This window comes from Leptopilina heterotoma, unplaced genomic scaffold (genome assembly GCF_015476425.1).
Source record: "Leptopilina heterotoma isolate Lh14 unplaced genomic scaffold, ASM1547642v1 Lhet_97, whole genome shotgun sequence".
In the NCBI taxonomy this organism is placed as follows: Eukaryota; Metazoa; Arthropoda; class Insecta; order Hymenoptera; family Figitidae; genus Leptopilina; species Leptopilina heterotoma.
The window spans coordinates 2,448,899-2,475,568 of NW_025111203.1; the positions used below are offsets into that span (position 1 = coordinate 2,448,899).

The 26,670-nt window shown below is 30.1% G+C and overlaps 2 protein-coding genes across 2 annotated transcripts; one reads left to right on the forward strand and one right to left on the reverse strand.

The window, feature by feature from the left end:
- Nucleotides 1–235: 235 nt before the first annotated feature.
- On the reverse strand, nucleotides 236–16,231 carry LOC122512313 (general transcription and DNA repair factor IIH helicase subunit XPD). Its single transcript, XM_043628071.1, has 13 exons — nucleotides 16,209–16,231; nucleotides 16,090–16,145; nucleotides 12,538–12,637; nucleotides 7,243–7,497; nucleotides 6,942–7,175; nucleotides 6,706–6,829; nucleotides 6,538–6,634; nucleotides 5,762–5,895; nucleotides 4,702–5,231; nucleotides 4,454–4,629; nucleotides 3,542–3,821; nucleotides 3,315–3,425; nucleotides 236–735 (listed from the first exon to the last, which is right to left on the reverse strand). Exons 2-13 carry the CDS (start codon nucleotides 16,092–16,094, stop codon nucleotides 502–504), a joined length of 2,280 nt encoding a protein of 759 aa, XP_043484006.1. The 5' UTR covers nucleotides 16,095–16,145; nucleotides 16,209–16,231; the 3' UTR covers nucleotides 236–501.
- A 516-nt stretch (nucleotides 16,232–16,747) lies between these two features.
- LOC122512334 (nuclear pore complex protein Nup85) lies at nucleotides 16,748–26,114 on the forward strand. The gene is made up of 9 exons (XM_043628106.1): nucleotides 16,748–16,928; nucleotides 23,035–23,140; nucleotides 23,301–23,645; nucleotides 23,921–24,300; nucleotides 24,570–24,883; nucleotides 24,973–25,190; nucleotides 25,276–25,494; nucleotides 25,566–25,665; nucleotides 25,743–26,114. The coding sequence occupies exons 1-9, from the start codon at nucleotides 16,899–16,901 to the stop codon at nucleotides 25,948–25,950; spliced, it is 1,920 nt and encodes a 639-aa protein (XP_043484041.1). The 5' UTR covers nucleotides 16,748–16,898; the 3' UTR covers nucleotides 25,951–26,114.
- Nucleotides 26,115–26,670: the final 556 nt, after the last annotated feature.

The following is a 26,670-nucleotide window of genomic DNA, read 5'->3' on the forward strand; positions in this document are numbered from 1 at the left end:
TACTTGATCGTTTTCAGTAGGAACCTCTGCTTTGAAAAGAAATCTATTTAATTTTTTCAGGTAACTTAAGCAATAAGAACAATAACTTTCTGAAAAATTACATGAAAAAGTCCTTTTTCACAAAAAGCGCTGTTTTAGCCATCAGTTGGCAACTGAAGCGAACTGATATGACCACTCAAAACTACCGAGAGTTTGCGACTTGAATGAGAGAAACGGGAATAAGAAGCAGTTGGTATTTCAATTTTCATTGATTTTATTATCAAGTATAACAAAGTATATTTCAAAAATTAATTTATGAATATCATCTATTTATATCTTTAACATCAATGTATCAATTTCATGATACTTTCGGAATCAGTCAATTTATTTTAAACGTTTTCTGAATTTTATGAGCAAGTATTCTTTAAATAAACTGACTATTTTTGGAAAGTGTCATTTTAAATTATTCATCAATTACCAAAAACTTGGTATTGCATTTAGTCTCTTTAAATACTGGGCATGTTAATTCTGTTGGGCCTTTTCTTCTATTTTACTTATTTCTTCTTTTTCAAGTTGTTCTCTCGTTAGAAGTGAAAGTCCTAATTGATCTTCTCTCGTAAATGATTGAGCCATTTGTCGTAACCATCGTTTACTAATTTGAATAGCTTCTTGAGTAGATAAATCGCATAAACTATCAGTAAGATGTTCTTGAATCCATTTTGGAAGTTTACTTCGTTTATCGGCCCTTGAAAATCTCTAAAAGCAAAATTTAAATAGATGTAAAAAACAGTCCAAGTTCCAAGTTTATATGTCTTTTTTCAAAATCAAAATATGCTAATTTAAATTCGGTTTTCGGTATTATGTTTTCTCCTTGTATTGAAGTGCACCCTACACCTTTTAACCATCGCAGTAGATAAGAAAAAAATTTATTTATAACTGATATGACTGTTCAAAATTCATTTGTAACGAATCTGAAACTAATCTGTTGCACTGCTTGCTTACTTCATCAAATTTTATGCAGACCATCGTAACTTACGTTTGTGGTTAGAGTAGAAAAGCTATCGGATTGCGGATCTTGATCAATTCTATGCACAATGTCAAAAAAATAATGTCTTTAAACTACCTAATAAAGATTGCATTACTACAACAGAAAAATTCAAAACGTACACTAAAAATTGTGAATTGCAAATTATCCACCGAAATCCTAAATTAAATAAAGAATATATTTAGGGGAGAGTGGGGCAAACCGGCCAGGTGTCAATATCTCCGAAATGGCGAAATTGTCAAAAATGCTATTTAGAAATTTGAAACAACCATGTGTAGTATACCTTATTTTTTCAATTTGACATTTTTTACTTTTGTTTGTGCAACGCTGGAAGCAAAAGTTTTTTCTAGTTCTTTTCTACACTTTTACGAATTTTTTCTTAAGGGGTTACATGGGTCAAAACGACCTGAAAACGTATGTTTTTTTAATAATTTTTTTTTCATAAAATAAATAAATTTTTTTATTTGAACACTTTGGTATCTGAAAGTACACTATTAAATAAGAAAGATAATAAATTTTTTATAAAAATATTTAAAATCAGGCCCGTAGCAACAGTTCTTCGGGCCCCTTTCAAAAAAAATTGCTTTTGCGGTGGTCAAGATATCTTTTGACTGCTTCATCTAAAATCAAAATACAAAAAATTTTCTGTTAGTGGGTGAATATATTTCGTGATTGAACGAAGGGTTTTCAAAGAAATTGAAATTTGGATGTTTGACAGTGTCTTTTTCCAAAGGTTAAAATTTTTAGAACCATTAAGACCATGTAAAATCGGTTCTAATCAACAAAAAAATATTCCTTCGTTCAATCACGAGCTATACTCATCCACTAACAGAAAATATTTGGTTTTTTGATTTTCAATGAACCGGTCAGAAGATATCGTGACCACCGCTTTTTTGGAAGAGTTCTCAAAGAACCTGTAGGTACGGCCTTGATTTTAAATATTTTTTAACGAAATTTTTCCAAGTTACTCTTTTAATAGTGTACTTTAAGATATGAAAACACTCAAATAAAAAAATTTATTTATTTTATGAAAAAAAATAATTAAACAATCATACATTGTCCGGACGTTTTGACCCATGTAACCCCTTAAGGAAATTCTGAGGAAATCGTGTAATATTTCCAAATATTAGGTCTTGGGTTTTGAAGGTACACACCTCAGGAATATTTACCACCAAAAACTTTGATAAAATTTGCAAAGCGGTTTTTTTAAACAAATACTAATTCTCAAAATGGGCCTGTGGGGCAAACCGCAGCCATAGGATATTTTCATTGTATCAGAGTTTCACGAAAATTATTATTTATTAGAATGTTTTTTTCATTAAAATATTTGCTTTCAATGAAAAATAATTATCTTCCAATGATAATTAGACCCTTTAATATTGTTTTTGTCCTACATGCGCGATAAACTCGACTTTCCGTGCATGCATAGCGGGCGGAAAGTAAGCTTTTGCCGCCCGACTACCAACAGCGGGCGGAAAAACTACTTTTCCGCCCGCTTACCAACAGCGGGCGGAAAAATCACTTTTCTGCCCGCCTCTATGGCCTTAGCGGGCGGAAAAACGACTTTACCGCCCGCTGCTTTAGCAGTATTAAATAAATACTACTAATTATTATATTACCACTTTCCATTACTTCAAATCAAAACGGAGTCAATTTTTAAGTAAAATTTTATTGTTAAATTTATCAAAAATATTCGGACTCGCCTTAGGCTTAATAAAAATGTTTCATACACATTTAATAATTAGTGCATATTCATTTTTGAATTTACGGTTGCGTCTTGTTTATCGCGCATTTGGACAAAAAATATCGTGTGCAACTCGGGCGGAAATGTCAATTCTGACCTCGTACGATTGCCGCCCTCGCTTCGCTCGTGCGGCAAATTTCGAACTCGGTCAGGAATTGACAACTTTCCGCCCTTGCCACACAATATACTATTCCCTGATAATTTCAAACATTTTTGTTTTGTTATTAAAAAAATGATTTATTTAATTACAATTCAATCCTGTATTATTATTTACATTATTATAACCATTGTTTTAATTTTTTTAAAGTTAACACAGCAACTAAACAATAAAAGATAAAGTATAAGTATAAATCGGTTGATTCGTTTAGTCACAAGAGTAAAACAACCGTTGGTATGGCCGGTTTGACCCACTCTCCCCTAATTATTGATTATTATTATTTATAATTATTAATTTAATGTTAATGTGCACGTCATTAATACTCTTGAAGATGTGCCGAATGTTTGTACAAGAAATGAGATGTAATCTTAAATAGAAAAAATAATTACCTTGTCTGCGAAAACCATTATACCGTAATCAGTTTTTCCTCTAATTGCTCGACCAACGCATTGAGCTGCATGTCTCATAGCATCAAATGTTAGAAAATCGTTTTCAGCAATCTGAAGCAAAACGTGTTTGTCTACACTATTTGATTTTTTCTTATGTAGAAGACTTGTAGCATCATTTAACGGCCAATAAAAATGAACAAGTAGTAGATGAGTAGAAATATTCTTACCTGAAATTGATCACGTAGATACTGCAATCGAGCCTTTAAAATTCTAGACTGGGTATAAACGTAAGGAATCCCAAACATCAATACAGCTCTGCCCAAATGATGATCGAAATCGACACCCTCCGAGACTTTTCCTCTTGCAACAGAAAGTAGCACTGCACCTCTGCCATTTTCACAAGCTTTAATATAATTTATCAGAGCTAAGCTGGTCTCTGCAGAGTCTTGAGTTTCGATAAAAAGTAACTTGTGCCTTTGAAGCTGGTCTACCATGCCTTGGTCGTACCTTAATTTTAATATTGCAGTTATTCATTTTATTTATTTATTCATTTAATCGCTTATTTATCCCTTTGAAAAGGCACGTAAAGTAAGGGACTGTGGGTAAATTTTGTCAAAAAATTCAATGTTTTCATTGTTTTTAATTTCAAATTACTTGGCAATATGGCAGCTATTAACTGAGGTTCGAGGCTTCACAAATGCAGAGTGCGTTCGGACACGCAGCTTATTTCGAACTAATAAAATGAGTAACTTTTTAATTTCAAACTCTTCTTCAATTTACTAATTATAACATTTTTTTGTTTTCAAATTTTTCTAAAATATTTTTGCTCCAAAAAACACCATTTTTGTATAATAATTTTAAAAGTTTGTAATTTTTCCATTACTTTTGATAACATTCCCTAACTATTCTATGATTTCCCTGCTCAATTTCGTTTTTCCAGAAATGTTTTCTATCTTCATTACACAGTATTGTTGATGATGTGTAATCAATTTTCGCATCATTTAAATAAAGTCATCAATTTATTTTAAACTGAAAAGTTGTAAATTTTAAAAGTAATATTCCTACATTATTCCAAAGGTCGGACATTTTATAAATTCAGTGAATAATAAATGACAAAAAATATTTGAATTACTATTTACCAGGCTGCAACAACAGATTCCATATATAAGTATGAAGTGAAGAAGCAGACCATACCATCAGGGACGATCGCAGCGAATTCCACCAATAGCTGTCCATAATTCCTTATAACTGAAACGTCCTCTCTAGTTTCGTACTTGGAGGAAATAACAGCTTGATCTTGTCCTTTTGATACAATCTGCAAGCAAAGCATCAGTTCAGTATAAATACTGAACGCGGGCATCATGTTTGTTATTAAATTACAACCAACCATTGGCAGGAGACATGGTCTCGCCAATGTCATAGTAAAGGATGACATAATAACAGGGTGGAAATTCAGAATTTTCGGGTACATATCAAGTGGAGATAGTGTTCCGGACGTGATAACGACAGACTGAAACCTATCGAAAATAGGTTTCATCGCTATGGAACAGTCTAGGCAACTAAAATGCAAGACTGGATTCAAGACGGTCGACGTCTTATCATCAAAAGGTTCAATAATTATTGTAAATCCTTTCGTGTAAGTGGCCACCAGCGTTGCCAAATGAGTTACTAGTATTAAAGGAGAAAAGTCTGTTATGTCCGTTAATTCCAAAGTCCTTAGAAGTGACGCCAAACGTTCAGCACAAAATTTTAGTGGTTTTCGCTCAATGCAAACTTTACTTTGAGTATCTCTCAAAAATGAGGCAGGAGACTCTTGTACCACATGTTGAACGCGCAAACGCGTTTTCACGTACTCTACGAAGCGTTTTAAGAAACTAATGAAGTGCTCAGCATTTCTGATATTTCCAGGAACAACTTCTGCAACAAGCATGTGAATTATAGGTTAAAAAGTGAGTAATAAATAATTACATCTGCGAGAATGAATAGCAACAAATAATAACTATTATAATAATTTATATGTGTCACATAGTGTTTGCAATAAAAAAAGTACATGAAACAAATTTGAAGCCCTGTGTTTCGAATCAAAATATTATTTTACATACACACTAAAAAAATCCCGATCCTGGATACAACAAGGTGGCTACAGTTAAAGCCGATTTTGTTGACATGACAAAGATTCTTTATTAAATTAGCAAAACAGGTACAAACTTAACTCTAATAACGTTACCGCGTGGAGACAATTCGTTAAAATAACAAGGACTCCCATTTGAAATAAAAATGGCCAATAGTCTGCAAAAATTACGCTACATTCATAAAGTGAATAAGTTTGACATTAATGGAGTTAAGTTTACTAACTAAATAACCACAGTGACGTTACGTGCTACTTGGGAAATGAGAAACCTACCCTGCTGAAGATTATTCTTACTTGGAGTTTAATTATATATTACCTTGTAATATTTCACTTGGCAAAACAGGATTAGCTAAGATTACATCAGTCTCTCTTGCGATTTGAGCATCCTTTAATCCTTCAACTAGTTGATTATATTCTTCTTGCAATTTATTTACATCGTCTTCTCTCATTCTACGAATTATAATACATGTACTTTTATTATTATTATTATTATTATTATCATCATCACTTTTATTATTATGAAATTAATATTATTATTTAATATAGGTATTAACAGTATGAATAATCAATAAGGTTTTTCGGACTTGATTTCTAAAAGATAATTTTGATTTTTAAAAATTTGTTGATCGTAAATAGGAATAATTTGCGAAAATAACATTTCGTTATAAATACAGTTCGATTAATTGACATGTCGTAAAAATAACTGTTCGGTCAAATGCCATTTGGGGAGTATTCATGCGCCTCCCTACGCGAAGAGTCACCCGTATATGTATATGTATACAAAGAAGGAGTTTACACCGTAAGCCTTAAATATAAGCCTCCGCGAGCATAAACGGATATGCCTCCATGAGGATATACTTGCGTCTGCGCAAAGTGTTTGCCTGCAGCTGTGTTGTGAAAGAGTTTGCCTTGACCACGTGTTCGCGCAGGCGCAAATATATGCTCCTGGAGGTATATCCGTTTATGCGCGCGGAGGCTTATATTTAAGGCTTACGGTGTAAACTCCTTCAAACTTAAGATTGCATGTTTCTCTTCAGTTAAAATTGTTCTACTTCTATGTTTAAGAAAAGAAATGATAATTATATATCTTACTCAGATACTGCTTTTTCAAGAATTTGAATTTTAGCAGAACATTTCTCCATTGTTCTTCTGTTAATTTTTACACTCATAGAGTCAATGCACACGTTATCTAAAAGAGAAAAGAATAAAATATTAAATTTCTCATAAAAGTAAAATTAGGTTGTCGAAATTAAAAATTACCAATATTATGTGCTTCGTCGAAGACAACTACTGAATTTTTCGCTAATTCTTTCGAAACAGTTTCAGCAATTTTTGGATCTAATAAATAATGATAACTATAAACCACAATATGTGCTTGTATAATCTACAACAAAACATTATTCAAAATTATTAATACGGAGAAACATTTCTTCGACAAGTCTTTTAAAATTCAACATGATAAATAAGACCTGCAAAAGGCATACGCGTATACTTACCGTAAATCGTGCCAAAAAATATGGACACCAATTTCTTTCTCTTGAATAATTTTTTAAATCTTCAAGGGAGTAAATTCCAGAAGACATAAGTAACTCACGGCCTTCCAAATCAAATGTTTCATAAAAACTACAAGTTGGCACACTATCGTCATAATGATGCCTCTCCCGAACATAGGAAGCAGTTAAAGCATGACAACGGCTGTCAACAATTTTTCCATCTCTTTCTTTACTAACCTAAACAACAGTGTTAATATTAAGAGTTTAGGAAATAGTCTAGGAAAATCGTATTTATTTCACTTACCTCCGGATGAATGCATAAATTCTTTCTAGAACTTAAAACTAGAGCTAACATGTTCCATTTCTTTTCCGACTCTTTTTCATAATAGTCTATCAATGTCTTTAGCTCCTGTATGACCTTTTCTATTTCTGGCATAGTTCGAGAGCAATATATCAACTTTGAGACACTGTGAGGATGTTCCATCATGTATGCTACAATCAACGACAACAGAGTGACTGTCTTGCCAGTACCTGACGGCATTTCCAGAAGGCAATGACCCTGAAATAGTTATTAAATATGCAAAAACCAAATTGTATGCATGTAAGTCAAAATATTTAGAAATTGTATTATGACAATCAATTACCTAATAATTTTTAACAATTATTACATAAACTAGCCAATTGTAATGGAACGCGGTATTCCATTTCTTATTATTTTTTAAATTAAAAAATTTTATATTTTCAAGAATAAACATCAATTTTTTAATGACTACAGATTTAAAATAAAAAGAATTCACTCATTAAATACATAATATTAAATATTCTTGTTTATTATTATTCGAAAATTTTAATAAAATTTTTATCAAGAATTTCATTTTTCTCATAGATATAATAAAATTCGTCATAAGAATTCAATTATTTTCAATACAATAAAATTTCTCAAAAGAATACAATTATTTTTAAAAATAGTTGTTAGAGAATTATTACGCGGGTTTATTTTAAAACACTAATAACTTAATTGAATTATAGAGGGCGCGAATTAGTGTGAGTTTAGATAAGAAAAGTGTCGATAGAGAAGTGCGACGAATTTGAATTTTTTTGAAACAATTCAATTATTTTTATAAATTGTAAAATTTTTGGCAAGAATTCCAATTATTTTTGTAAATAATAAAATTCTTCTGAGAAATTAAATTATTTTCAGATACAATTTTAATAAAATTTCTATAGGAAAAAATTCAATTATATTTAAGATAATTTCAATAAAATTTCTCTAACAGGTTCAATTATTTTTGAAAATTGTAATAAAATTTTTCTAAACAATTCAGTTGTTCTCAAAAGTTTTTAATAAAACTCTTTGTAAATTTAAATTATTTTCAAAATTTTCATGATTAATATTAAACATTAAAAAATTACACTACACTGGAACCTCCGAAAAGAGAACGGCAATATATATAGTCTTGGACTTCTCTTCGGAATTCGCCCTTGACGCCACCTTGACGTTGAAAAATGTAAACATTCAGGGCCGTAAGGCGAACCATAAATATGTGGTTTTTGACAAAATTCATTTTAATTGCATAAGTGCTAACAAATTTTTTCAAAAATATTAAATATTATCCGAAAACGGACATTACTATATGTAAACCAAATTTATTAACTCTAACAAATGCTATTACGGTAATAAAAAATATTCAATTATTTTCAATACAATTTTAATTACATTTTCTCGAAAGAATTCAATTATTTTCAAATTTTTTTATAAATACTTTACAAGAATTCAATCATTTTCAGTAAATCGACTATTTAATTATTATTTCTGAAAATAATTGGACTCTTGAATAGAATTTTATTAAAACTTTTTTAAATAATTGAATTCTTACGTGAAAATTTATTATTTCAACAAAGAATTGAATTTTTGCAAAATTTAAAAAAATAATTTAAGGTACTCTCTCACCTCTATACACGGAAAAAAAAAGTTCACGAATCTCTCGTGAACTAGTATATCACTTTTGGATGGGACACAAAATTTCAAAATTTTCATTCACTTTTGATTAGAAATGGCGAACGTCAATGAAAAACTGAAACAAAGTTAATGAATTTTTGATGAACTGTTAAGGAAGAGTAGTTCGTCAAAAGTAGAGGTACAAGTTCACGAAAAAATCGTGAACTCGCGAGTGTCAGTAGTATGCGCAGTTCGTAATGCGCATCAAATATGGCTGATCAAGCATTTATCATTCAGTCGGTGTCATCGGTGTTTACATTCGGGAAAATTCTTTGATGAAAGTTATTATTTAGAATCAGTGTTTTTTATTACTTAGTGAATATTTTTGTTTGCTAATTTCCTTTGTGAAACAAATAATTCATAAAATGAATTAAAAGTTACGATAAGGGACTTTTTCTACTTTGCACGGTCCTGAGTTTTACAGCAGACAAAGCTAATCGTTTCGTTTGTCGAAGGACAGTGTATCTAGATTTATCCGTGGCGGTTAGTTGTTAGAAATATTATGTTATAGGGTATAGGTACTAGGTTCGAATCCCGTGAAGCGAATTACGAATTTTAATGGCGATAAAATTGTGTATTCTGTGTAGTTGGATGCGTAATAGGCGTCAAGTTATCAAATAAAGTGAAATACTATAAAAAAGTAGTGTCTGGAAATTATTTTTTCTTGTTTTTAGCATTTTTTAAAAGTTCACGAATTTTTCGTTAACTTTGACGAAAAGTTCGGAAACCGTACTATGTTTCTAGTGAAGGAGTTGATGAAATTTTGACGAACTGTGTTTGTTGATTTTCAAGAATTTTGTGTCCCATCCAAAAGTGATATACTAGTTCACGAGAGATTCGTGAACTTTTTTTTCCGTGTATGTGTTACCATGACGACCTGCAGGCAGGTAGGCAGTAGAGCTGTGCGAGCGCCTTTATTTAAGAAGTATACGGACATAAAGCCCATTCGTACAAAGTACACTCAAATCTCGCTATAACGACCTTCTCTATAACGAGAGCTCTCTATAACGAGGGCTCTGTCTCTCGGTATAGCGAAAAAAATTTTCTCCTGATTACCCCCACTATTTATAAACAAATGCACATTCAGTTTGTTTAAATTTGGTTAAAATCAATTTTATTTATATAAAATAAAAGTAAAAAGTCACTTCTTATTTGAAATTATATCAATGAGTCGAACATCTTCAAAATTTAAGCATATATAAATTTTCTGTATGTTAAAGTTCAAATTAAACTAGGTTACGTTTGTAATTTTGACATTATTTAATTTGTAAACACTAAAAAAAATGAATGAAGAATCTTAAAAGTGGGGATTTCTCATTTCTCCTCTTGCGCTCGTAATAGAGGGAGACTTGACGAGACCCATGCTTATTCCCGAAATATTTTTTGACCAAATAGGTATTTGACATAAAACTACTTAACTTAAAATTCACATAACATGAACATTATTTGTCATGAATTTCATTGCACACAAAAACCATTTAACATAAATATCATTTGTCATAGAATTCATTAAACAGAACTATTATGTTACATAAAACTCAGATAACTTAATTCCCATTTGACATGAAAATTATGTAACATAAATTTCTATTGACATAAAAATCATTTAACATAAATTTCTTTTGACATAAAATTCATTTAACGTAAATTTTATTTGTTATAAAATTCATTTGACATCAATTTCATTTATTTGGCATAAATGTCATTTAACGTAATTCTCATTTGACATAAATATCATTAGACATAAAATTAGCTTGGCATAAATTTCATTTGACGTGAATATCATTTAACATAATTATTATTTAACGTAAAATTAAATTTATATAAATGATATTCACGTCAAATGAAATTTATGTCAAGCTAATTTTATGTCTAATGATATATATGTCAAATGAGAATTACGTTAAATGACATTTATGCCAAATAAATGAAATTGATGTCAAATGAATTTTATAACAAATAAAATTTACGTTAAATGAATTTTATGTCAAAAGAAATTTATGTTAAATGATTTTTATGTCAATAGAAATTTATGTTACATAATTTTCATGTCAAATGGGAATTAAGTTATCTGAGTTTTATGTAACATAATAGTTCTGTTTAATGAATTCTATGACAAATGATATTTATGTTAAATGGTTTTTGTGTGCAATGAAATTCATGTCAAATAATGTGCATATTATGTGAATTTTAAGTTAAGTAGTTTTATATCAAATAACTATTTGGTAAAAAAAGATTTCGGGGATAAGCATGCGTCTCGACTTGACTCCCGAACTTCTCGTTATAGCGAGATTCGAGTGTACTAATATAAAAGAGATTCACAATTTAGCACGAAATTAGTTATTGTTGTATGAACACCAGGAAATGAAAGGCATTTTGACATTACCCATGAAAATAATTTTTACCATTCGAAAAAAATTAGAAATTTTTTCTTGATTCGCAAAGAAAACATGAGAGAAAAATACGTGAATAGACTAAGATCATCAGTTATTATTGTTAATAATTGAATTTTTGAGAAGAATTTTATTAAAATTGTATTAAAAAAATTGAACTCCTTTGAAAAATTTACTATTTATTGATATTATTGAATTCTTCGATTTTAAAAAAATGTTTTAAATAATCGAATTTTCTCTGGAATTTAATTAAAATTGTGTTTAAAATAAATTAATTCCAGCAAAAATTTCATTATTTCTAAAAATAATTGAATTCTTGAATTGGATTTTATAAAAAGTTTTTTAAATAATTGAATTTCTGTGAAAAATTCAATTATTTTTTTAAATGATTGAATTTTCTCGGATAATTTTTACAAGATTTTTAAAAACAATTGAAATTTTCGAAGATATTATTTAAAAATGGAATTGAAAATAAGTGAATTCTTCTAAAAAATGAATTATTTTCAATTTTTTTGATAAATACTCTACAAGAATTCAATGATTTTCAGTACATTAATTTAAAAATTTTTAATATTTAAAAAATAGTAACCGATGATTATTTAATAAAAAACATGAATGCTGAAGCCTGGACCAACGGAACTAAAATACTCATAACTCCGTCAATTTTGCTCCGCTCGACTTGAAATTTTAATACAATAATCTGTAGATATTATGCATTCATTTAAAAAAAATTTTTTAAAATGCAAAAAAAGTTTAAATACCTTACCCCTCTCCCCCTTAAGTAACAAGCGCCTCGCTATTAGGGCCAATACTAAAATGTCAGTACCATACTTTATACTTTATTTTAATAATTTTATGTGTAATACACATTTTAGATTTCTTTGTAGATTTAGTAGGAATGACGTTATGGTCACGGAGACATGGGTTTTCTTTAGGACACCCTTGAGACCTCCACGTCCGTTCAAAGAATGTCCTAAAGACACCTTATATACACAAGAAATCCCTAAAACGAAAGATGTATTTAGGAAATCCTTTAAACGGACGCGCCATCCTGTTGATGCCTAAAACGCAGCCCATTTTTCCATGCTCACTGCATGGAACAGCAGAGTAAAATATCAAACTTTTATGGAAAACAGATTCAAAAATTGATAAAGTATAAGTATAAAAATACCATTACACATGCTAAAAGATATAAAAAATAAAATACTTTTGCATCGAGGCCACGTTTCAGTTCCAACATGTACGCATACTGCTCTGGATAAATATAATCGTACGGAAAGTAAACCACCAGCCCATCAACACTGATCCTGTAAAAAAATATACGGCTATTTTAAATATGGTAAAAATCATTAAATTAGGTGATGACTAAATTTTATGAAAAGAGACTTCAAAATGCTTCAAAGCAGTTACTTTATTTCATTAAAAGCCAGGTTTTCTCTGAACATCATTTATTTGTAAAAAACTCAAAGTCAGTTATAAAAAATAAATCTTAAAAATGTAATGTGATTAGATTCGGTAAAAACAACAATTTTGTCGCAAGCCCTCTTTCCTCAGACTCGGGCTGATTTCGAAGGATTGTGAAAAAGGACGAAGGTAAGTTAAATGTAGAATCATAATTGTAGGGAGGGAGATAAAATTAATTAATTTGACGATGTCAAAAAGGGCATAATGGAACTGGAATTATTTAATTATTTTTCAAGTTTCAAGTAAAATTATTATTCAACAAATAATTTCATGATAGTTTTTCAAGAATTAAACTTTGCAATGAATATATTTTTTGCATCAGTAACCTCTAAAGTTAAATTTAAATGGTGTGTAAAGTGATTCACTTACGCACCGAAATTTACTTTACGCACTGTTTTGTATGTTTTAAAGGTTATGAATGTATACATAGGTAGTATATGTATATACTATGGATGTATATGTTTTTTTTATGTTTTATGTTTCATTTATTTATATATTCGTATATATAAAAAAATAAAATAAAATATATATTATTATATAAATACAAATGAACAACTACAATTCCCCCCATAGTTACTACACTTGTATAAGAATGTTGCCCAAATATTATCAATATTTTTGCAAAATTCGGTGAGTGTTGCAAAAAATGTTGTATGACACTCGTGCGTAAAGATGATTTTACTCATGTGATTTGCATCACTCGTATAATCACTCACTTTACGCACTTGTATCATAAATAACTATTTTAAATAATCTAGTTTAAAATCGTAATTAACAAATAGAAATTACAGGGATTTTTTTCCTAAAGATACTTAAAATTTTCTAATAAAGTGTTTTATAAATAAATTAATTTTGGAAATTTTAGTATAAAAATGATGCTGCAGATTATTATTTTTTTTCAAAGAAAAACATAATTTTGTCAAGAAATTGTGATAAGAAATAGTAATTTTATAAAATGTTTTCTTCTTTTTCAGAAAGAAACTTATAATTTTGTAAACGGAATTGCGATTGAGAAAAAGAAAATATGCAAAATAGTTTCTATTTCTTAATCTTAGTTTTTTAACAATTTTCTAACTTTTATCAAAATTATGGAATTTTTACAAATTCTAGGAAAATAGGTAAATATTTGAAATCATAACTTTGTAGAAAAACTTTTTTTAGAATACAGATTTCATTAGAAATCGCTTTTTTAGACAAAAAGGATTTGAAAATATTTTTTAGAAAAAGTGATCAACTTACACACATTTCAACTAAATTTTGAAACAAAATTTAAAAATCCGATATACACGGGAATAATATGGTTCAAGGGTTCTTAAAAATTTTCCGATGTAAACGGGTATTTTAACACACAGTGCATGGTTATCAAAAGTAGTATTAATTTTAGTATTTGTTTAATTAGATTGTAGAACATTCTTCTAGAGCGATTAGAGAATTATTTAGTAACTTTGCGCGCTGAGATTATTTCCAATTTAACTTATAATAATACCTACATTGAAAAAAATTAATTTCATTAAAATAAAGCATTTCTTTTCCATTTACAAATAAATAGGTACGGATTTGAATCAAATAATTTCTATAGTGCCTATTTGTTCTAAATAGTGAATCTGTAGATTCAACTGCAATTTATTTGACTTTAATAAAAATTATTTGACAAGCAATCGGTTGTTTGAGACAAATAAATTTTTTCCAGTGTAGTTTTGTCAGTGAAACAATTCTTTTTCTTGTGTGTACACCCAGTAAGAAACGAAAAATTGAAAAGTATTAAAAAGATTCTATTCTTTTGAATGCCATTTCTGTCCAATACTTTTCTATCCAGTGAGAGCAATATAAATAGTAACGATATCAATCCTCTTGAATACCCAGTAAGAAAGCAAAGATTAAGAAGCATTAAAAAAATTCTATCCTTTTGAATACCATTTCTGCCCTATGCTTCTGAATTCCGCAACAGTAGTATAATAATATAATACTAATATTGTTGACATATAGAATGTTCAATTACTTTCAAATAACTGCACTCATGAATTTATTTGCTATTTTAAAAAGGAATAATTATTAAATTATCAGTTAAGAAGGTTAAAAGTGTTTAAAGGTCTCTGAAATTTTTAGGTTATGATTTATTGTCTAACAGAATAACGGCCCTGACTCGTTTAAATGACGTTAAATTGGTAAACAATCAATTTTTCAGCAAGTTTTTCTTTGAACACAAACACTTTTTACAAAATCTGCAACTGTATGTATCTTATAAATTACAAAAATCCAGAAGATTGCTTGAATGCATGCAGAAACGCGGTTCCAATGAAAAATTGAAAAGTGATATAATGACAGGCTGTAATAATTTCGGATGGGATTGGAAAGCATTCAGAAAAAAATTTTGTCTTTGTTAAAAATTACAAAAAGAATTGAATAGCATTCATTTTTAGACGAAACGTGGTCCTATCATGGTATAGAAAAGTATTGGACAGAAATGGCATTCAAAAGTATTGGATAATTTCTACTACACCATACAGAGTTTGAATTATTTCAATCCTTTTCAATTTTTCGTTTCTTACTGGGCATATAGTAAATAAAATAAAGTTCTAAACAACTACTCCAATTATATTAGTTACACTTTTGGTGAAATATACAATATTTCTCAAATTTCCGCTCTCCATGGTATTTGCACAGGAAGAACGAAAGAAACCCTAAATGATTTGTAAAAAAAAAATGATTAAATGATTTGGAAAAATTAGAATTCAGATCAACTGAATTTGGTTAATTAAAAATAAGATAAATTACAGAATTCAAAAGATTAAAAATTTTGACGACTTATATTCAGAGCCAATTTTATTGAAATAAAAATAAATTTTAAAAACAAGTTTTGATTGAAAATATTATAGAAAGTTTATAAAATGAGTGAATTAGTTGCCGAAACTTTAAAAAGTGATAGTCTGTGATCTCTGCAATTAATTTTCACCAAATATAAATTTAAATATCGTTAAACGATAATAACTAATAATATTTTATCAAATAATACAGGTTTTTGATCTAGCAGGATAAATAACCTAAAATTCTTATTTATCCCGCTCACGTTATAAATTTTATCCACTGTAATTATTCAGACCGCTAACAGGCTAAATGGACACAGCGTTCACTTTTATTAGAAACAAATGGCACAACAAATTTTAAAAGAATCGCTAAAAATTTTCTTTGATTATTGAATATCTCGAAAACTAAAAAGTAACCTCCTTCATAACATAATAAAACAAGTTAATGTTTGTCTTCGGAGTATTGTCATAAATTTAAAAAAAATTCATACTTCATTTTGATTAGTCCGAAAAATTCAGTTATGGCCAGAAGTAAAAACAACAATATCTGCAAAAATTAAATAATATATTTATACTGTTTATTATTTACAAAAGAAACATTAACTTATACCGTGAACGAAGTTTACACTAGACAGGAAATACTATTAAATAAAGGTGCGACCACACCTAGTACAAATGTAAGGGTGACTGTATCTAAGGCTGTGTTTACATGCTTGCGTTCAAACGCTGCGATGTGAACGCGATTTCGATATTTCTCGGTTAAGGCTGAAGTCCCATGGCAGCGTTTTGCGTTGCGTTTTGTAACTAGGCAATGAGTGTGAGAGAGATGAAGATATATGTTTGCTATATTTGCACTCATGGCCTAGTTACAAAACGCAACGCAAAACGCTACCATGGGACTCCAGCCTAAGGATGAAGTCCCATGGCACCGTTTTACGTTGCGTTTTGTAACTAGGCAATGAGTGTGAGAGAGATGGAGATATATGTTTGCTATATTTGCACTCATGGCCTAGTCACAAAACGCAACGCAAAACGCTGCCATGGGACTCCAGCCTAATTTTTTTCCCGTAGAAGTGTAAATGCACCTTAAAGTTAAATTGTCTAGTGAGCCTTTAGGATACAATTAGAGGCGCGCCTTTATGGTATGGCATTAAAAGGTTATGAAGTAGAGTATAGCCGGGTTTGTTTATAGTTGAGGTTGAGAATAGTAGAGAATAGAATAGTTGGTATAGAAAAACATAATTAATAGGATACTTGAACTGTATTGATTAATAAATTTTCATTCGAAATTGTGCCAATAATGGATGAAGGAAATACTGCTCAAATAATCGTAAGTACTTTAATAATATTGTTTGTATATCAGTTAGAAATCTATACATGTTGTATTTATATATCAACACTTTATGTTTATATATAATATAATAATTATTGTGAAATGATGTAAAATAATATAATTCTTATTCCTTAAAAAATGGCTGACAACAAATGTTGTTCAATATTTATTTTAAGAAAGTTTCTAATTTCACTTTTGGAGACAATAATTCTTTTTACAAAGATAACACATTTCATAGTTTGATGAAAGTATATTAGGTTAAAGATTTCAGCTAATTTTGTTGTTAAGTCAGTGTAGCATTTGTGTAGCGGTAAAAAAATTGATACTTTTGGAAATAAATCTCTATGATCTCTGGAGAACGAAATAAGAAGAATTATGTAAAAATATTTATTACTTTTCTTAAAATATGAGTGTAAAGTGGAGAAGGCGCGGAAAAATGGTACTTTTTTTTTTGGCAATTAGAAAATATTTAAAAAAGTGCAAAAAGAATTATTGATTAATTATTTTTTAATAATAAAACTAGTGAAAATATATAAATAATAGATAAAATATGTTTTTAATATGTTATTATCAATTAATTACGAGAATTATTGCAGGGTGTCTAACGGTCAGAAAAGTCAGGGAATGTCAGAGAATTTCATTCAAAGTCAGGGAAATTTCTATAAAAATTAAAATTTTTTGTTAATTAAAAATTTTTTTAATCTAACAAAACTTAAGGGGACATTCCAGTTCAAAATGTAAAAAAAATCGATTTTTTTTGTTTTTATTTTCGGATTTCTTATAGTGTCAAGAATACTCTCCTAAAATATTATTGCAAAATTCGAAGTAAAACAAAAGTTATACATCCTTATTCTTCGCCATGTCAAAGATGTTTTTGTATGCGGATAAGCATTCGAATGATTTAAATGTTTTCTCATTTGTATTTTTTAAAAAAGACAAACAAAAATGTATTTGGTATTGCTGATCACAAATTAGATATCAAATTTTCAAAATTCAAAATGGCGGATCCAATATGGCGGAAAAGACAATTTTTTAATTTTAATTTTTTTTTCGTCTACTATATTGCATCCGACATTTTTAGTTTTAAAAAAATGATGTCATATTCGTAATCAGCGACCCCAAAAACCCCCCCCGTAACGATTTTCAAGCAAATTCAATGATTTTGAAAAAAAATGTCCGCCATATTGGATCCGCCATTTTGAATTTCAAAAATCTGATTCCATATTCGTAATTAGCGACCTCAAAAACCCCCGAGTAAAGATTTTCAAGCAAATCCGATGATTTTTTAAAAAAAATTTCGAAACTTATGAACAAATCTTTAAATGCGTTTTTCTCAAAATGTCTTTTTTTGATCTGGTAAGAGTGATATCTCGAGTTCTTCTGAAGCGATTTTAAAAAATCAAACGGCTTTTGATTCAGCGTCATCATGTCTATAAGTGGAACCTCAAAAACTGGAAAATTTCCAACTCCCCTTCTTTTTATAAGACAAATTCTGAATAAAAACAACTTTTTTTGCTTATTTTTGGGAAAACGTACTCTAAAAAAAAGGGGGGAAAGAAAATTCCACTTTTTTGAGGTTCCACACCTAAAGAAATATCTAACGAAGAGAATGTCACTTCGTTTTTGGTTTTATCTATTTTAGAAAGTTTGGAATCGATCTTACCACCGAAAATGGGCATTTTCGAAAATGGCGTATATCGCCGCCATTTTGAAATAAAAATAAAAAAAAAAAATTTTTACAAATTCTGAAATAAATTATTTATTACATGTAAAAGAAATTTTTTAAATAAATGTCATAGTTATTTTAATAATATATACTAAAAAAGCCTTCTTTTTGCCTGTTTTGAACTGGAATGTCCCCTTAAAAGCCTTTATTACTGTTTGTTTCTATCGTTAGATATTAATTTATTGTTAAATATGTCAGTTACCATATTTTTGTCCTAAGAAAGCAAAAATAAAATTAGTAAAAAGTCAGGGAAGAAATCAAGAAATGTCAGGGAAAAGTCAGGGAATTTTTTTCTCAATCCTTGTTAGACACCCTGTATTTAACTCCGTTAAAGAAAAATAAAAGTATTTGGCACTTTCACAAGTTCTAAATCACATCAAAATCTACACACACCGAAATTTTCGTTTTGGTCCCGGGTCTAATTTAAAAGATATAAAGATTAAAAAATTGCACTATATATCAGGTTAAAACTGTTTATTTCCTTTAAATTGAAGTTGGTTTTTAATTTAAACACTTATCAGAACGTGATTAACAATAGAAGAAACCAACTTCAATTAAAAGAAAGTAAACAGTTTTAACCTGATAAATAGTGCAAACTTTTAATCTTTATACATTTTAAATTAGATCTGGGACTAAAACGAAAATTTGTGTGTGTATAGATTTCGATGTGATTTAGAAGTTGTGAAAGTGCCAAATTTTTTTATTTTTCTTTAACCACTAATTCTCGTACTTAATTGAAAAAACCTCAAAATTAGGTGTTTTAGCGGATATACATTAAAAATTTTAAAAAAATTTTAACAAAAAATATCCCGATTTTTTGAGACATATTCTGATTCTCTGAAGAAATAAGCTGTACTACTTAATTAGCAAATATTTTAAAAACATAACGTAACGTAACCAAATTATAAAGTTAAAATAATTTTATTTGACAAATCTTTATTAAAAAAGTCTAAATTTGTATTCAATCGGCTTTTTAATAAGCAGAAAGTCAATGTGTAAATTTTTAATACCAAGAGTAATTTAATCAAATTTTTGTTTGTCGGAATGAATATTTAGTAGACATATTGTCTCAGTGCATATTTTTTTATCCTAATTTTTATGTTACAAAATTTCAATTTTAACGAAAAGCCATTTATAGATCTTCAGTCAAACTTTTGTTTTTGTTGTTTGCTTTTTGTAGCTGATTTATTGCTGGAAGTTGAACAAATTTAAACAGGGTGGCCACTGACCGGGAATTAGCCCTGGAATTTTATACACCGGGAAAAAGCCGGGATTTTGAATAAAAAACGGGAATTGTGACATTTACAGACAAAATCGCTGAATCTATTATACAAAGACACCAAAAAACGTGTTTTTGAAGGTTTTCAGTATTTTTTTCTCTTTAATCTGACGTGCTAGTAACTTCTACACAGTCTTAAATTAAAGCTTAAATCCTACACTACAAGACCCACGACAAAAATTACGAATCCAATGTCAGATTTTCAAACTTCAAAATGTGCCCAATATGACGGACGACTTTTTTGAAAATCAATCCAGTTGTCCTAAAACTTGTTAGTCGGGTATGGCATTAAAAGAATGGATGATTGTGAACAAACGGCTCTCTTCAGGGCCACCAATTACTTTTTACGAAAGAATTTTATTAAGGTCGAAAATAATTTTTTCAAACTTATTCAAATATTATATTATTCTATAATAGTAAATAATAGTATTTTCACAAAAATCCCAGTAATTGAAGCAATCGCAGTAATTGGCGCGTTTACTCTATATGTAGAGATTTCTAGCGCGTCAGGTTAAAGAGAAAAAATACTGAAAACCCTCAAAAGACGATTTTTGGAGTCTTTACCCCACTTTTCTTAAAATCCTGACGTGATGGGCAATTTTAGGACCCAGGATCTAGTTAAGTGGACAAAACTACATTAGAAACAAGTCCGATATCAAAAATAACGGAAAAAATTTATTTGGGGTCTGTATCCCTATACTTTTTCCAAAATCCTTGTTTTTTGTGTTTTGCATATGATTCTTAAAATTCAGGTTTTAAGCTTTAATTTAAAACCTTGTCGAAATCTCTAGCACGCTAGATGAAAGAGGAAAAAATGTTGTAAACCCTCAAAAACACTTTTTTGGGCTCTTTACCCTTACTTTTTTCAAAATCCTGAAATGAAGGGCAATTTTAGGACCCGGGATCGTGTTCAGTAGACAAAACAACATAAGAAACCTCTGCGATATTAAAAATAAAAAAAAGTCGAATTTTGCAGGCCTGTGTAACTAACCGGGAAAAAAATATTTTATTTCCTGGAAAACCGGGAATTAGCCTGGAATTTTTTTTCTAACTTTGAGTGGCCACCCTGATTAAAGTAATATTCTTAAAAAATAGTATATTGTGCACCTAGGGAGGCAAATAGTGATTTTCCCGAGCGAAGTCAAGAACCCAGGTGCAAATTTAGGTTGGCCGCCAGAGTTTGAAGGTTGGCCCAAGGTTGGCCTAACTTTGGCAAGCGAAGTTTTGGTTGCCAGAGTTTGCCCAACTTTGGCAAGTACTTGTGCCCACAGTTGGCCCGACTTTGCAAGCCAACCATTAAATGCAGAGTTTAACCAACCGTCGGGCCAACTTTAGCGACAAAGGTTGGCACAACTCATCAAGTTTCGGTTGGCCGAACTCTGGGCCACGGTTGGCCCGACGGTTGGCAAAACTCAAGAAAAGCAGTATAATTGACTTATAGTTTTTTGGTCGGCCGAACTCTGGGCCACGGTTGGCCCGACGGTTGGCAAAACTTTGTGAAACGCAGTTTAATTGACTTACATTATTTTTGTCGGCCGAACTCTGGGCCACGGTTGGCCCGACTGTTGCAGCTTTAATATACATTTTGCGTTATGCACTCCCATGTGAGCGTAGCGTAGTGGTCAGTGTATAAGTCTTCGGTGCGTTAGGTTAGGGGTTCGATCCCAGCGAGCGTTAGATATTTTCGAAAATGTATGTATGAGATTGTGTTTAATAATAATAGGTAAAGGTTATATCTGATGTTCCCGCTAATAATAACCTGTTAATTGTTTAAATAATTTAGTTTTTTAATAATTTTTTACCTTTGGCTGTTGAAGTTGGCCAAACTTTGAAAATTGTGGTTGGCCCAACTTACGCATCTAAAGTTGTGCAAACTTTGGCGTCAGTCTTTGGACCAACCATTGAAATGTATAGTTGGCACAACATATGCATTGTAAGTTGGGCCAACTTCCTTATGAGTTGTCGGGCTAACCATCGTCGCCATTAGACGGTCGCCGTTATCATCTGTATGGTTGGCCCAACCTCTGGCACGAGAAGTTGGCCCAAATATGGGCCGACCAAAATATCGCACCTGGGAACTGCAAACACACGAGGCGAAAATCATTTTCCTTCCGTGGTGCACATACTATTTTTTCTAACACACGTAAACGAAAGTACAAATATGCAATTATTTAACGGAATTTTTTGAAATAAATACTATTAATTTTATAATGTTAATTTATTATTAGATTATTAGAAACAAATATTCACAATACTGATTATATTAAGATTAGAATGTTTGACAATTAAAAATAATTAATAATAATATATACATTTAACCACAATTATAATAATTATTATTGTTGTAATATTTATTTAAAATCCATTATTAATTAAAAAAATAACAATATGATACATATTTAATCTTAAAAAATATATAGCTCTTTTTATATTTTGCATTTATTAAAAAAAATTACAAATTATTATTGCAGCAGGACGAAAATATTACTTTCTCTCCCCGTGACATCAAAGCGGGGAGGGAAAGTATTACTTTCCACCCTCTTTATAGGTGAGAAATGATGTACTTTCGGTGCGTGTGTTAGAAAAAAACCTTTTTCTTATACACAACGGTAAAAGTTGCATTTTTATCGCATAAAAAATTTCCTGAAAAAAGCATGAAAGAAATTGTTCTGCGAATAAAAATTATATGCCTGCTCACTAAAATGTTCAAGAATCCAAAACAGGAATTTACTACTCGCCCAAAATTTTCAAAGCATTTGACGAATTTAACGCCACCAATGTTTCCATTTGTTCTCAAAATGTCTACCTTATTCAAAATATCATTTTCAGATGGCAATTTTGTCGTTAAACTAATAATTCAATTTGCAATTTTTTCTAACAATACTAAGACCCGATGCAAGTCCACGGATTTGAATGAATTATAGTGAACTGCTTTATTCGCTTGAAACTTCAATGTCATTTAAATACAAACGCGTAAGCGCAGATGACCATATTACTGGCATTTGATTCGATACAACCGCACTCTATATATCGAAAAGTTTACAAAATAATTTTTGGAAAAATTTGTCTAGCAAGAATAAACCAAATGTGCTTCGCAGGGAATACCAGATGATGTGTGTAGACGATCAGGATGTGCAGCAGCTTGGGTGGGACCAACTAGAGTTGGAGTTTATGCTTATAAACATGTAAATGTACATTCTGAAGGTTAGCAACAAAACTTGAACCTGCACCCAGTTAATTTTTTTTCAAAATTTTGTATTGATTTTAAATAGAACAATATTTAACTTGAAAATTAACTGCGGGTGTCAGAGCAGTTTTCAGCTTTATTCTTAATGTTTTCTTAATGTGTTTTTATGTGTTGCAGATAATGTGAGTAATTTCGCTCCCTGCAAAACAAAAGTTCATTTTCTAACACCAGAAGTAATATTATTTACTCCTGTTTTACGAAGTCTTGTAAACGAAAGCAATGGTGTTTTCTTATCGCTGCAGAAAATTCAATTTTCTGATTCTGGGGACTGCAAAACTGAATTGTTAAAGCATAGTAAAAGATACCGCTCTATATTGAGAGCATGTGTTGAAAACTTACAAGACCTAAGAGAAAAATCACTTCCAGAAGAGAGATCTTTGTATGAAAATTTTTTGACCATCTTCTATCAGATTGAATGTATATGGCATTTAACAGAAATATTACACGTTGATGTTATACCAGGTAAAGATTAGAATTAAATCTGTATTCTATATTTTTAAGGCAAACGTATTTTTATTCACATTCTGTCTCCATTTTAATCATATATATTCAGATAATTCGGAAACTATACTTGAAAAATTTATCAGTGCGCTAATGATTTGATTAATGTCATGTTTGATTTCTTTTTTTACCCGGAATAAAGGGTTCTACCCATTTTAATTTTTATTGAATATTTGTTATGTATATACCTATATTTGGAAATTTTCCAACATTCTAAAATAAATTTTTCATTTTAGGAGACGTAGTTCTTTCGAGGCTACTGGAGTGGGTGAGATTTCATTTTCCATCTCGCGAACTCAGAGCAATAAAAATTCTTTCTGAAAAGTCCACTAAAGCTGATCTAGAAAATAGTAATTACTGGGAAGTAGTGATGGGTTGTGCATTACATGGAAAGTTGGATGTTGTTAGAGACCTTCTCGCACTGCATAGTAAAAGAGATCACCCAGCATTTATAACAGCAGAGAACATTCTTAGGACAATGACAATATATAATATTTATGGTGGATATTCTGTTGGTGAATTTTCTATTCGATGGAAAAACTGGCAGATGGATTTGTCATCAAACATTGAAAACAAAGTCTTTTCTGTTGAACCAAATTTAGAAGCTCTAATGAAGGTATTATAATTGTTAAATGTTACCATTGATTAGTGTAAGTGACCTTGCCCTTATGATTAAAGTTTATCGAAAAAATACCCCTATTTCCTTTCTAATAAAATAATATTAAACCGTGCCTCAAAAACCTTTAAGCCTTTTTCCTAAAAGAGACGACTTTTAAAATGTCATAAAACTGAATTTTTCTATAAATAAATTAACCTTGATTCATAAAATTTACCTCCATTTTAGTTAATCTGTTACTAATTATTTATTTTAAACCATTTTTAAAGTTAGTTGTGGGCAGTGAATTGTGGGAATTTTCTGAATACACGGATGCTTGGTATGAACTGCTTGCCGCAAAACTGTTTTATTCAGTTCCCTGTTGCAAACAACAAGAATTGGCACGTTACGCAAACGATATTGCTGTCAAGTGGCAAGCCAGTACACATTTAGATAATGTGATTCTCGCTTTAATGGAAGGAGATTTACATCAGGTAATTGGGGGAATTCAGTACATGAATGACAATGGTTGGTTTGCAGCTCATTTAACTGATTTGCTATTTCGCTGCGGGCGTTTAAAAATCCTTGACAAAAATCAAAAAAAGTACGTTTTTATTTTCAATAAAAAAAAAAAACAACCCAGGTGTTGTAAATATTTTAAAGCAATAACTTGAATTTTGTTTTATTTTTCAGCGTTACCTCTCAACTGCACGAATCCTTAATTTTAGAATATGGAAGTCTTCTAATGGGGCATTATTCTTTATGGCAATGTGGAGTCAGTTATCTAGAACATTGTCCCCTTCAAGGTTTATCTCGATTAGAAATTCTATTGCAATCTATTCCTCTTGGAAACGAGACAAAAATTAACAAAATCATTGAATTGGCACGAGATCATAAAATGCATTCAGTAGGTTGGTATTATTTTACATTCAAAAAGACCTACAATTTGATTACAACAGATTTGCAACTCTACTTTACTATCAATTAATATTACAGTTACCAGTATTTGCAAAAGCCAAGGAATGAAGTGTATTCGTCGAGAAAGGTATGGCAATGCTTTGGCGTGGGCTTTAAAAGCCCAAGACGGCCCGTTTGCAACGTATATTGCTGACAAATTTTTAAAACATTACGCAGAACATGGTGAAATACAGTGTCAAGATGTCCTTGAAAATTTAGGCAGTTGTATGCTCGTTAGTGACAGACTTACATTTTTAGGTCTGTATATATTCTCCTTAAAAGAAATAAAAATGTTTTCTTCTATAATAACATTATTATTTTTTCTTCAGGAAAGTATTGCGAATTCCATCAAACGTACTCTATAGGCGAATTTAAGGAAGCAACAGGTTTATTAATATCACTTCTTGCCTCAAATTTAACTCCGAAATAGTAAGTAATACATTACAAGTTTTAGACTTTTCAATTATTTTTGCAACATTTAAACTTGATTAATTTACTGCTTTTAGTTTTTGGTCAACTCTTCTGACGGATGCTATCCCTCTTCTAGAGGCTGAAGATGTCATTTTTTCATCTGACGACAGTTTTGAATTACTTCGATGCGTAGAAGTGTATGCTGATGATCAAAAATTCCACAATAAAATTGAAATATTTCGCTTAGCAGTGGCTCGCAATTTATCTCGAGCCTTAAATTTAGAAGGTTGCCTGGCGGATTAATAAATTTAAAAATCATTTCTGTGTAGAATTTCATGATGATAATTTATAATTCAATAAGATATTGTCTACCAAGTGCTTTTAAAATTTATTTTCACAAGTTGCACACAAAACTGTAACTATTTTGTATACTATATTATAACTTCATTAAAATTAATTTTACTATGTCTTTTGCGTCTTAATCTTTCCAATATTATCCATTACTATCTTATTTAATAATCAATAAAATATACGTGTGATATCAAGAGTGAACATTTTTCGTGATTATTCAAATCAATTTCATAATATTTTGTTAAAAATATTATTTTAACCAAGTAGGGTAAACCAGACAGTCGGCCACTTGAGAAAATCATTTGAATAGTGTTTAAAAATTGTTGAAAAAAAGAATTCGTCAAAATGAAATGCCTTATGTTAATAAGGGTATTAACATTCTTTCTTGCATTAACAAAAACACTCTCTAAAGTAGGTAATTCTTTAAATTTCGACTGTTTTTCAATGTTTGAAGCGAAAGTTGATTGAACATTGCATGAAAGTTTAAAATTTCTTCAACTCTCATGCAATATTTAGTCAACCATTATGTCAAACATTGAATAATGTCGGGCATTTGAAGAAAAACTTTTTAAGTTTTATGAGCTTCGCAACTAAAGATTCCGAAATTTGCAGTCAAGTTAATTTCAACTTTCAGGACATCTTCGGCAGTGCCGTAACTAGGTTTTTGTGCAC

What these genes read in the sequence shown, in the direction of transcription:
- LOC122512313 (XM_043628071.1), bottom strand. An exon ending in GACCATGTCTCCTGCCAATG is followed by an intron (nt 4,630 to 4,701) that starts GTTGGTTGTAAT and finishes CTTTGCTTGCAG; the next exon opens with ATTGTATCAAAAGGACAAGA. An exon ending in TAATGGTTTTCGCAGACAAG is followed by an intron (nt 736 to 3,314) that starts GTAATTATTTTT and finishes TTTTGCTTTTAG; the next exon opens with AGATTTTCAAGGGCCGATAA.
- LOC122512334 (XM_043628106.1), top strand. Translation starts at nt 16,899, where the DNA reads ATGGATGAAGGAAATACTGCTCAAATAATC. An exon ending in ACACGTTGATGTTATACCAG is followed by an intron (nt 23,646 to 23,920) that starts GTAAAGATTAGA and finishes TTTTCATTTTAG; the next exon opens with GAGACGTAGTTCTTTCGAGG. An exon ending in TGACAGACTTACATTTTTAG is followed by an intron (nt 25,495 to 25,565) that starts GTCTGTATATAT and finishes TTTTTTCTTCAG; the next exon opens with GAAAGTATTGCGAATTCCAT.